We start from the raw sequence: 13,225 nt of genomic DNA, 5'->3' as shown, positions 1-13,225 counted from the left end.
GAGTTTCTGTAGATAATAAAACAAAGTTGTAAGCACAGAGACGGTTCAGAATCATATTTATGTCTTCTTTTAAGCTGTATTGGGCTGAGTAAACAAAAAAGCAATTTGTTATATTGCATTTTAAACAACTGAATTAGAGCAGAGTCTACACTGCTTTATCTTGCTAAACTATTTCTACAAGGTATAAAATATGATGCATATGATTTTAAGAATACCAGGAAATTCTTGGATGTAAGACTAGCAGTTGCTGAAAAGGGATGAGAATGGTGGTGGCATACCAGTGGCAAAGATTTGCACAAGTTTTCATTAGCTGTGCTATTGCACTTTTTCAGTTTTATTTTAAATTAAAGGTTCATATAGATATTATGAAAATGTGATTCTGGAGACGCACTTCAAAGAGATCTTGATGACATCAGGGGTATTTACACTGCCAGCAGCATTATGGAATTCACAGTATTTTTAAATTAAGGATATGGCTGAATAATTGCCAGCCCTGTCCGCTTACATATTCCAATTGAAAATTTACATTCTGGCATAAACTATGAATCCTAAATATAGACGGCATGGTCTTTTCTTTGGAACCTACTACACAAGTGCATCAATTATGACAACTTAATTGGACATGCTTTTATTTTATTAAAAATAGCTGCTCGAAGAATCTTCAAGCCAGCCAGTTCAGTACTGTCAATGGCAAATGCTGCAACATTTCAAGTTACTTGTGTTACCTTTAAGCAATGCAGTACTTTTCAAAAGGCAAACAGAACGGGTAAGCTAAGCGGTTACTTAGCTTATCTACTAGTATTTTGTGTGTAGCTGTCTGATGATTTACAATTTTGTTACTCCATTAATGGAATCAGCTCAGGAAACATGAATGCAAAGCCCAAGTTCTTTGGACAGTCACCAAAATCCCACGGTGGCATTACTTTCCAAAATCAAGATTTGACTCCTCACACGGCAGTGACATCAGATGTGACTTAAACTGGGAGAAACCACTGTTTCTCTTTGTTTAACATGGCCAGCCCCAAACACTCAACATGCCTGTTATCCCTCCTTCCCCCTTTCTATATTAAAGTTTTTCCATGGAAGTAACCTGGGAAACATAAAAAGAACTTCAGAAGCAAGGCACACACAATGTCAGAAGATGAAGAGAGATGCTTTCTAGAGTAATGCACTTGGTGAACACAGAGAAGCCGGGGAAGGAGGCCAGGAATGAAGTATGCTCTACAATTACTATTTCCACACAGAATTCCTCTGAGATCAATAGTGCAAGAATCCCATTCATTTTGATGGGTTTCATTTATTTTCGAATGTTATGAAAAGTAACTGCTGCGCACAACATAGGCACAGTAATAACTTCACTAGAGCATAGTGGCCATGGTAATTTGGATCACTGTGAAAGCCATGTTTTATTACAGAAGAAAACAAGCCTTAGAAGTGGGTGGAAGGGCATCAGAATTTAAAGAGATGTGTTGTATAATGTCTACCACTGAAATCTTTAAAACAGGAAAAGCAAATACTCTGCAAATTACAATACGAATGCAGTGACAAAGAATTAGTGGAGGGGGGGAACAAAACATCCTGGCAAAGCACTGATCCAGCAAAGTATTTGGGCAACTTAAAGCATACAGGTAATCACACTGAAAAGAAGAGGGGGAAGGTCTGAAGGTTAAAACAGACCCATGCTTAAATATTTTTCTAGTGTAAGGTTATATGTTAAGAGTCTTCAACTAATTTTATTTATAAACAATAATCCTTCCAAAGTTAAATAAAAATTCAGAGAATCCTTTTATATCACTATGAATTTAAAAACATCTCCTACCTTAAGGTAAGGCCTAGAGAATGAAATCTGGAAAAGATTTCAATATTTGTTCCTATTTTCTGGTTCATGATTTGCATGCCTCTAAAAATATTTGTGGCCACCAATGTCATTGAATCATACAAAAATTAGGATTGAAGGGATCTCTGAAGGTCACCTACACCAGCGTTGCTCTACCTCTTTGAATCTAAAGACCCCCAAAGTCTTTCTGAATTAAAATTCAGAAGCCATTTTGAGCCCTATCACCTCAGTTCATTTATGAACAACTCAAAATCAGGTCCAACTTTGAACATTTGTAATTTCCCCCCCGCCTTTGCTACTCTACAGCTTGCTACTTGTTGTTCAGCTGGAGTTTCCTGTAACTGCTTCTGCTGTTGTATGGTTCACTGACCAAGACACATGTATCTAGTCCATCCTACTGCTTAATACGTGATCAACAATATCTGACAGGCAGCTATCTGTTTTTTAAAAATCTCCAGTGGTGGAGATGTCCCAGTCTCTCCTGCCAATTAGAAGTTTAAAAACCTCAACTTTGGGAAAGGTTTTTCTAACGCTAGCATAAAACCTAGAGCAACAGATAAGCATGTTATTGTTTGTCCTAATCATCATGAATCAACATCAGATTATTCACCCCCCTAAACGTTTTAACGCATTAAAGGTGTATTAGTGACTCTCCTTAGTCTTCTCGATAGGTTTCACAACCTCACTCCCTTTCATGCATCCTCACTGGAAATGTTTCCTCAACCTCCAGTCAATTCTGCTGCTCTCCTCTGAAGTCCTCCCAACTGTCCATGCTCTTCATGAACCATAATGCCAAAAAAACTTGGACTTTACCAAGTCTAAGAGCAGGACCGCCTCCCCCTTCTTTGGGGTCGTTTCTCTCCTTATACATCCCAGTACAATGACTGCCATTCTAGCAACGGTATGATGTTATTAACTCACGTTCCTTTCCTACAGAACTGTTACCTAGCTGCTGTTCCTGGTTTTCTATTTGTGCAACTATCTGCTGAATAGCTGCACATTTCTCCCTGATCCCTTTTCAAGGCAACCCTTGTCTTTGGCCTGCAAGCTACTCTCAACATACTGTTTTCCAGCCACCTGATACCTACTTCACCTAGACTAGAGAAGTACCGCATTGCGCAATCAGAAATAATATCCAGTCAAGATTATATACATGCTTATGAAGATTTGATTTCAAAAGTGATGATAGTTAATAGCCACCAATTTGGTACCATCTTCCACCCCAGATGCAGTAGTTAAGCTTCTGCTCTGAGATGGTACTGGAGAATGCATCTCTTGGGTGTGAAGAGAGGGAAGTATGCCTCCGGGTCAGACGCTTGGAAAAAGAAGAGGCTGAAACTGCCCAGAAATGAAAACCAACAGGCCCCGAGGTTTCCCATGAAATTAGAGGCGCAGAAACTGAAACTAAGAAAGAAGAGGAGGAGCAATAAACATTGGCAAGCAAAAATAAATGTTCATTTAAGCCATCAATATTCAATAAGAATAAATGCCAAATTCTAAAAGCTTAGATATCTATCTACTGCTTCTCTCTTAGCCACAAGGCCTGTCAGAGAAGAAAATTAGATTGTTTTGACATAATTTGGTCTCGACAAATCTGTGTTGGCTGTTAAAATTGGCATATACGGTTTGAGATGTCAAAAGATTTATATCATGGAAAAGGTAAGGCCAATAATTGAAGTTCTGATGGGCCTAAGAAGAGAGTGTCATAATAAAGAAATCACTCAAAGGAACTTGGTTCAGCACAGCAAGCAGTCAAAAAATGCAGCTATTACTTAGCCAACTTGTTTAAAGAGAATTTCTTTTACTTATTCTCTAAATTTATGCACATTGTGTGCAGGAAAGCACAAGCTAAATGTATATAACACAATACAAATCTCAGGAGAAAAGAAATTCTGTTCCTTTGAACATTGCTCTCCTTGTGTAGTAAACTTGGAGACTGGCAGTACATTTTCATCCAAATATGCACACATACAAAATTACAGATACATCTCACTCCCCCAGTGACTTTATAACATGTTGCTAGGTAACAGTGCATACAAGTCAGGTTTCAAGACCTTTAGCAAGTCACCATAAAATAACTGCATAGGCCTTTTGCATGAATAATGTACATTTGTATCCTTTTTCTCATGCCAATAGATCAGACACTGAAAACATGACCGGCTGCCAAACTGTAAACAGCTCCCCATCAACAGCTACATGAAAAACAACACATCAAAATGTTGCATGCTTTTTCAGCATTCAGCCCTTTCCCCCTCTCCTGCTTTCTGCTCTCGTTCTTGCTACATGCATCCTTCACGAGCACTACCATCCACAGGTCGGTACAGCCGATGCACTGAGCCACGGGGTGTACAATACAAATTTAAAAGAGACATCAGAATGACAACATATACAGGACAGCTGTCAGACATCAAAAATGGATTTCGTATAGAGTTCAAATTCAAATCTCAGTTAAACAATGTACAGACAAAACAGACTCATCTTTGCTCATTTTTTGTTGGTCATCCTGGGCAGATGAGGACAGCAAACCTTTCCACAATAAAAGGCTGCAGTTTCACCTAGGCAGGGGCATTAGGACAGAGCTACTTTCCTACTTTACCTGACAATAAAATTTACTGAAATGCAACTTACATCCTATCTAAAGGAAAAAGGTGACCAATTATTCTCTATTGAAAAGAGCATCTTCTACCTCCGAAGCCTAAAACTTGCAACACAGACTGTCTTCTCCTTGTGAAACACAAGTTCCTCCAGTGACGTTTTTCCTGACTTCTTTCTCTTTAAGAATTAAAGGCCAATTTTGAAAACATTTAGTATAGAACAAACTCCTAGCATGTCCACAGCTCTGAAATGTTCAGTCAAATCAATAAGAGAGCACATAAAATAATAGATTTTCCCTAAACACATTCTCCACTTCAGATTCACACATCTGAATATCATTCTCACAGCAATAATCTGACAATGAAAAAAGAAACCACAATAAACACGTTTTGCATTAGATATGGATTTCAATTAAAATATTTTTAAAAAAATGTTCACAACTCTCTAGGACTACAAATTTCATGTTAATAATCAAGAAATGCAGTAACATTCATACTTCACAAGCATTGACTAGTTAGACATCATATGCTACTCTGAAAGGAAGGTCACCAATCACTTATTGGTGCTATTTAACAGATGGTTAAAGGCAGAGAAGTTAAGAGCTGAATTTTCTAACATGCTGGGTGCTTGTGACCCTCAGTGAATTTAAACCACAACTACAGATATTTAGCAGGCCTGAAAAAACACACGAAATGAGATTTGCCAAGGTAATTGTCAGCGAATATCAAAGCCTGGAAAACAAGTTCTCACTCCCAAACCGAGATTTTAATAATTAAACAGCAAAACCCCTCTCTTTTTCTCTTCTCTCACTGCTTTCCCTCTTCCCTCTATCATGCACCTCTTTTCTTACCCAAAGAAACAAGAAATTACAAGTTAAGAAGTTGCAATGTTTTTCTCCCTGCAATTCAATGACTTAGCAGACCCAAGGCAAAAGGTTTCTTAGCCCATCAAAGGAGCAGCTGCCGCTGCTAGTGCTTGCTTCTCAATTACCTGACAGCTTCATAAGAAAATCTGATGCCATCTTGACAGAGATGTCTTGGCTGAATAGTGCTGATGCTGTATTGGCCACAAAGTCAGAGGATTCTTTCAGCTTTGTGTTGTTGGGGGCTCTGTCAACAGTGCTAAGAGCAAAAGGTGCAGCTGAGATGCCATTGTCATCTTTGGGCTCTTCTTTCACTAGTAAAGGTGGAACTCCTCCACTAGCCTGCCCAGCCACATCAGGCGTTTTAGATACAGATGCTGATCCCATAAGGTCAGGTCCAACTCCTTCCCTCTGTGGTCCCGAGCAGGAGTCACTATTTAGCTGTGGTGAGCCCTTCACCTCAGTTTCTGGTATTTCCTCCTTCACTTTGGATTCTGTCCTGAGGAAATGCTGATGGCAACGCATATGGAGTTTCAGGCTGAAGTGGCGGGAGGAAGTAAACGGGCATAGCTGGCATTGAAAGGTCTCACCCCTGTCTTGGTGCTGATGAACCTGGTTCAAGAGGTGAAAGATAAAAGCATGTATTAAGCAGAGCAGTTTACTAGCATTACAGAAATCTCAGCTCAACATGTCTGAGACTGCTTTTAAAAAAAAAAGAAAATTTAACTAATGAATGAACTCTGCATTCAGAGCACTTGGAAGGAGGTCAGGTACTATGAACAGTAGGATTCTTTCACACATAAGTCAACATAAACATCAGACTCAACTGAAAATAAAAAATCAGAAACATCTGCTTCTGTGGCATGGAAATGATGAAGTCTGCTTTGGGTAAAACAGTTCTTATGACCTGATCCTGATGACCTGTCAGTGTGCAAAAAAAGATTTCCAAGCTATAACTAGCAGCTTCCTTGATTAAAAACAAAACCAAACAAAGAAACTCCACAAGAACCTATTTATTATATGTCCTGCTAAGTACGATCATTCTGTGCAACCTCATAAATAACAATTGTTCAGAGCAACCCAGCAAAATATCAACCTGCACAGCAATGTCCATCATCAATTTACAAACTATTAGGGTAAAGACACAACACCTGGCAATACCAATGTGCTAGTGAAGCAGTTCACTGCAAATTAATTCTCCCAGAAAATAAACAGCTCTGTTATCATAAACTACAGACAGGAGAGATGGTGTTTGACAGCTAATTCTATCAGTCAATGATTACAGTTAATCTTACTGCCCTCATATTTTGACTGTATGCTCCTTCTCATAGAGACTGCGTGCTCCTATATGACTATATAACGTCTAGCATCCCCAGGCCTAATCCTGATTATGTTTTAAAAAGAACTCTATCCATCCATCCGTCTGCAATGGTTTACATATTATCTACCTGAACAGACACACTCATTAATATAAACTATGTACACACAATTATACAAGTTCTTGATTAACACAGTACTCATGAAAGGGAAGGAATAATTGAGCTCAGCATAATAATCACAGGTGTATTAAAAAGTTTTGTCTCCATAGCTTCACAAATAAATTTAAAATCTTGACAAAAGCACTCGGGGCTACTCCCTCCAGAAAGACTAGCAAATACATACGTTTGTTCCTTACTAATTGATGAACACGTGATTAAGAAAAATTGGCACCAGATTGAGCTCCACACATTCATTTTCACTTGTGATTTGAGTTGGCTGGAAACATTGCACTAAGACAGATTTTTGTTGGAAAATGGCAATTTGTTGAATATAAAATATTTCACCTGAAACATGGAGGGGTTCGATGAACTCTTGGCAAGGCAGGCGTCACCCTACTGAGAGGCACCCTATCCCCAGCTCCCTGGGCTTGGCTCAGAAGCAGCCACCTGTGCCAGGAAATCACAGCTTGCTGCTGAAGCCTGGGAGCCCAAAAGCCAAAAAGAAATTCAGTCACAAACTCCTATCCAGCATTCCCAGCTCTACGTGCATTGCACCTGAACTCAGGTCTGCTAAAACGTGAAGCTGGTAGACCTCCCTCTTGCAGCCCTTTTTGCATTCAGTGAAAACACATTTCACCAGCTCTGCGTAACTTTTTATTCAATGGTTCTTCAAGGGCTCTGGAGATTAGGTGCTAAATAAACAGATAGCAAAAGAGAATTTCTCTTGGCCAGCCGCTTCACAGAATGACATTCTCGGTATTGTATAAGCATGACATTTACAGACAAATTCTGGAATCTTAGAATTGCAACTGACAACAACAAAAAATTAAAGCTAATGCTAGCCTAAGACAATTTTAAAGCAATAACCTTGCAGAAGAACAGAAGCACAATAAATTCTAAGTATTAATAGGTTACAACGGAAATGCCAACCAGATTGTCTATCTCCACTGCTGGAAACTGGCTGGTCTGTGAGCGCAGCAGTATGCAAGGTATTTCCTTCACGAAGAGCACCGAGAGGTACTAATGGTAGCAAGCACTCTCACCATGGCAACTTTCTCTCTTACACCCACTGAGATCCTGTGTGCCAGAGTTTGTCTCCAGGATCCCCACCAATCAACATTTCCCTGCCTACATATTTAACCACTTCTTCCAGAGACCCTGTATCGCAACCATCAATGCGATGCCTCCTGAAGGCTGTCACTGCTGCAGATAGGTGGCAAAGTCTGTGTGGGAGCCCACCCTCTCCTCCCAGGAGCACGGCAAGCCACCCCTGCGGTACCTTTTGAGAATGGGGGACCGATTCATCTGATTTGGATTTCTCTCCTGTCCGAAGACAACAGCAGTGTCACCAATGGATTTCTCCTAAATTAAAGCCTTTTTATAACTTGCAGCCAAGGAATGACAGAATTAAAATCCAGGGAATGGCTCTTACACTGTGCTAGTGCTACCCAAACCATCAGGTGTCTTCTTCAGACTCAGCTAGGCTGCTGCTGGTGGTGGCAGAGCTACTGCAATGGGGGACAGATAACCCCTGGCAAAGACAAACACAGCAGCCTGACCTGACTCCTATTCCCTGGTGACAGCAAGAACCACAGGCAAGAGAAGATGAGAGGGTAGCTGGAAAGTTTTCTCCAGAGTCTCAGTCTGAGCCTGGCTGCTGACAGATTTGGATCTCTCCGAATTACGCTGCAACAAACCAGAGCACATAAAGAAAGGCTCTTCCAAAATCCCATAAAACCATGTTCTGACTTATGTCAAAAACATTGAAGGACTTCTTCCGAGTTTCTTTCATTTAACTGTGGATATTCTCCTTGACAGTGCAAAGCATACTTATCTTTTTTTTTTAATCCTACAGTCTTCCCAGTCTCAAATGGTCTTTTGTGGTTCTACAGTTTTTGCTGTGTGCGCTTCATATGAAGTACACAGTAAGTTTCAACAGATCTACATGCTTCCTACAAACTTTAGACATAGTTGGAGGACTTGGGTACAATATATCTACTGGTTCTTTTTGTTTGTTTCTTTCATTTTCTCTTGCTGCCTCCTCATTGTCACATTACAAGAAAGACAAAAAAGAGTCAGTTCAATTTATCTTCTCTACCACATGCATTATTTTGATCACACCTTCTAAACCAAGCGGTTCCAATCTTTTCAGTTTCTTTCTTCAAAGGAGTTCTTGCCATCCCACTACTCATTTTCATTGCCAGCTTTTAAAACTCCTTCTAATACTAATATACCTTTTTCATGCACAACGTGCATCAGAAATGAATATCAGAAGTGGCAGCACAGCATATGTTTGTAATAGCATTGTAATATTTTCAGTGTTATTTTTGTTCTATTCTGCACACATTTGAATATCTAACATACTTTTTAACCACTACTGCACATGCAAAGAAAAGGTTTTCATTGAACTGTCTACAATGATACCCAGATATTTTCCCTGAGTAGTTACAGTTCGTTATATTAAAGACAGTCAGGTGCATGATTAGTTTAGACTGCTGTTTCCAAGGTGCACTACCTTGTATTTGTCAACAGTAACTTCGTTTGCCCTTGCATTTATCTGTCAGCTAGCCTCTTTTTATTCTCTTTCAAGTTTTGCCTTTTCTAATCTTGATTTGTGTACATGAGGTTGTATCGTCTACAATTCTCTTACACCACAGACATTAGTTTGTGTGCATATTTTCTATACTACACGCCACTCTTAGCAACGGAACACCCCTCTGTTAGCCTTTTGTCATGTTTAACATTGCTAATTTCTTCCTACCCTTTGTTTTATCATCTCTTGGTGAATCTCTAATTTGCTATAGCACATCACATTGCTTAATTTATCTGGCAGCTTCTCAGTGAGCAGCTTTGCCAAAGGCTTTTTTAAAGGCCAAATAAATTTCAAATGATTCTCAAGTCCATGATTTTCTCGACACACTCAAAACATCTTAGTGGAAGAACACATGATTTCCTTTTACAGGAGCCACGCGTCCCTATCATATCACATCATTCATATCATCCTATATTTTGTTACATTTTTTGTCGACGTACTAACATTCCTGGTATCATAAGCAGTTTGTTAAATCATCTTTTCATACTTAAAAGCAACATCCTGGCAGATTTACCAACCAATTTAAGTGATGTGACCCCACCTAACACTGAACAAGGGGGAGTAGGGATGAGAGAAAAAATGACATAGACTACTCCTGCAACTTTGTAGTACCAATGAGGCAGATCTTCTCTTGTCCACTTCCTTAAAGTTGGGGTAATGCTACTTGCACAGACTCTCCCTTCTAGTTATGAGGCACAGGAAAGGAAAGTTTGGCATTCCTCTTTCTTTTGCGGGACTCTGCAGATTTTATTGGTTTTGTTGTTTCCTGTGGGTTTTTGTTTGTTTGTTTTGGTTTTGCTTTTTTTTTTCCACACTCAAAATAAAGGGGAGAATAAAGAGGACATTCATCCCTAAGCAAAATTAGCACATAAAGGGTGTAATTGCATGTGCGTGAATTCTGTTTGCTTCTGACTACTCACTCTGACTTACTCTCATTGACATAATTATCAATTTTTTCTTTGCCCACTGTAGGTTTTATTTTTCTCACCAACTTTTGTTTGATGTGGATTAACGTGAGGAGCATCTGTTTAAGAAACTACTACAATCAACAGTTACGACAACCTGACATTTATACATACTTGCATACATACTTGCCTCCTCACCTATTCCCCCCCCCCTTTTTTTTTAATCTTGTCATAAAATACCTACTGAGACTACACTCAGATACACTTGAGAGATCTCTATTTTGCATCTATCATGTGTCCTCTGCCATTTCCTTTCATGCTTTCTGATGAACTCCTTCATTTTTAAAATCTTGTACTTTCAGAAGTTTAGTGCTACAGTGCTAGTTTTGGTATGATCCTTCGCCTCAGGACACATACACTATTTATATAGGATTTTCTTTTTGAAACCATTTCCTTGCTTTGCTTAAAAAGCGAAGGAGAAGAAAAGCCTCTCTGCAGGACTGAACTACCTGTTCAAAAACTTTATTTCATTTTATTTGTCAGATTTAAGGTATACATGTTTTTCCTGTTGTATTCTTGTACCATATACAAAGAGTGACAAGATTAAAAGGTAGGTATTTGAAGTCACTTGTGGTACATATCTGAGACTCAAGGCACAGATTTCACTTGTTGAAAAGAAGTGCAAGTCCGTAGTACCTCCCGTCAGCTGAGGTGAGGTAATGGAATCATAGGAGCCTCCCCTGGCTCTTTAAGGTTAGCTTAAACAAAACTAAACAAAAAACTCTCATAAAACACAGCAATCCTCCTTCTCCTGGACGTTGAAGATGCTTCAAAGTAACCTGTTCTGTACTTCACCAAAATGGACCGTAAATGCTTATGCAGTTTTCTGACCTTTGCTGAGGGATAGAGGAAGATGCAAATCACTGCAGTAAGCACCTAGATACATTCTTCAGAGCCTTTTCTTATTCCTGCTATCGTGTAATCAACAGCCTCCCTCTGATCCGCAGGTTGATTAGAACCCACTGAATATGACACAGAAGTATTAATCTAAGATCTCACTACGTGGTCCTTCTTCACAAGCAACAGTAGCACAAAGATGCTGTATTTGAGCACCATGTGACCTGCTTGCCATAGCATCTGCCTGTTCTGTTAAGCTTAACCTTCAATTTCATTTTCTGTCTTACCATCATGCTTCAGCACAAGTTCACAACACTAAACTTCTTTTCCACTGCTAGAAGAGCTGGCTCAACCGTTTCTGCATTATGTCTATATAGCAGAACAAGGAACATTTATAGATATTATTTTTGGCCATATGCTCCTCTTCCTCATTGCCCCTTCCAAGTACTCAGGCTAATATCCTGTTGCTTTCTTGGAACATATCCGTATGATCTCACAGCCTGTCCTTCCACCAATTGCTGAGGAAGATATGTGTATGATCCAAAGATATCAATTGGCCAAAATCTGACTGATGCTTGCGGTATTGCTCTGAGGTAAATTTAATCCCTACTTCCCTACCAGGAAAAACAGAAAAGCCTGAAAACATCTTGCTGAATTACACCACCCCTTTCTGTTGCTTTCTGCAGCTTCAGAAGTAGTACATAAGATATTCTTTTGCTCAATAAGAAAATAACATGTTCAAACTGAGTATGTGTTTCAATATACGGAGAGGAGGTCTCACACAGCCCTTGCTGCCGGCCTGGACAGGACACCTCTCTCAGTTACCCATTCATTTTCTTCAGCTTCACTTTCAGCATTCTCTGGGCCCCTGGAAACCGCACTATGATACCAGAATCAAGTCCTCAGATGCTACCCTCAGATTCTTGTGAAGAAGGACCAAAACTTGTGGTTATGCAAGTACTATAATTTGTCTCCAAAATAGACTAATAAAATTCTGTACTGTGTCTATTTTAGGACTTTTCTAAGGTGCCTATCACTGTGGAATCTGAATGCCATATAACAATTATAGATAACACAATGTGCCTTAAAAGGCAAGCTACTCCGTCTCCCTTGTTCATTTTGTGCCTGCGTGGAAACTTTTCTTCTGCTTCCCTTCTTGCCTTTCACTTCCTCGCCTCCAGTTGTGAGTTGGTCCTGGCAAAGTGCCCTTACTGAAAGAAAGCTTTCATCGACATGGTGGGTAGCACATGTAGATCTGAATATGGTCAGGGCTGGAATCGCTCCAGCTCTCTCTCTATTAAGATATTCTCTAGCAGGGGACAAGACACCAAAAATATTGGCAATGTATTCTTGGCCAATGAGTTTGAGTTTACCATAAAAAAACATTATTTATATAGTTGATCATTACCCTAAAGATATACACAATAAGGAAGCCCCAAGTTGACACTCACACAAACCACTAATGGAAATCAAATCTCTAAACTAACTGCTTCAATGGAAAATTCCTACAAGAACCTAGAAAAAAGAGGAGGTACTCCAGCTCAGAGCTATGCTGCCTTGGAGGAAACACAGACAATGCTATTAGATTTTGAAGACCGCAGCTGGACAAAACACCTCAACAGGTTTTGCCTGCCATCCTGATCAATGGACCATAAAACCTGAAAATTAAAGAGCAGCATAAAGAAAGCAAGCTTAGCTTGTGATAGCATCCTAGAGTAAAAATTGACTTATAAGAACAAACACCAGCCTGGTACCATAATTTTTCAGTCTTGACCAGCAGCTACAGTCAACTCATGGGGAGGAAGAGATAAGTGGAGAGCTACAGGCAGCTCTGCTCTGCCTTCATGGGGTGCCTGCCAGGAAAGATACAAGACCAGGTAGCTCCCAAAGGGTCCTGGGACAACAAAGAGCACTGGAATGTCCAACTGGCATAACCAGAACACTATATCCCAACTCTGCTGTACTACCTCTGGTGTGTATACATCCCATTTTGAACAGTCATTTTTTTATATATATGCTCATACTTATTTACAGACAGATTTAAGATCAGCACAGTTT

The 13,225-nt window shown here is 39.6% G+C and overlaps 1 protein-coding gene across 10 annotated transcripts in view; it reads right to left on the bottom strand.

Moving 5' to 3' along the window:
* ZNF827 (zinc finger protein 827) overlaps window positions 1–13,225 on the bottom strand; it is a 129,386-nt gene that overhangs the window by 59,535 nt on the left and 56,626 nt on the right. For all 10 annotated transcript variants that reach the window (XM_040554568.1, XM_040554561.1, XM_040554563.1 and 7 more), the window contains one exon: window positions 5,423–5,906. In XM_040554568.1, the coding sequence (XP_040410502.1) occupies window positions 5,423–5,906 (484 nt within the window). The remainder of the gene's footprint in view (window positions 1–5,422; window positions 5,907–13,225) is intronic.

The sequence above is a fragment of the Cygnus olor genome, chromosome 4 (assembly GCF_009769625.2).
Source record: "Cygnus olor isolate bCygOlo1 chromosome 4, bCygOlo1.pri.v2, whole genome shotgun sequence".
Lineage (NCBI taxonomy): Eukaryota > Metazoa > Chordata > Aves > Anseriformes > Anatidae > Cygnus > Cygnus olor.
This window is presented reverse-complemented; position numbering and strand designations above follow the sequence as displayed.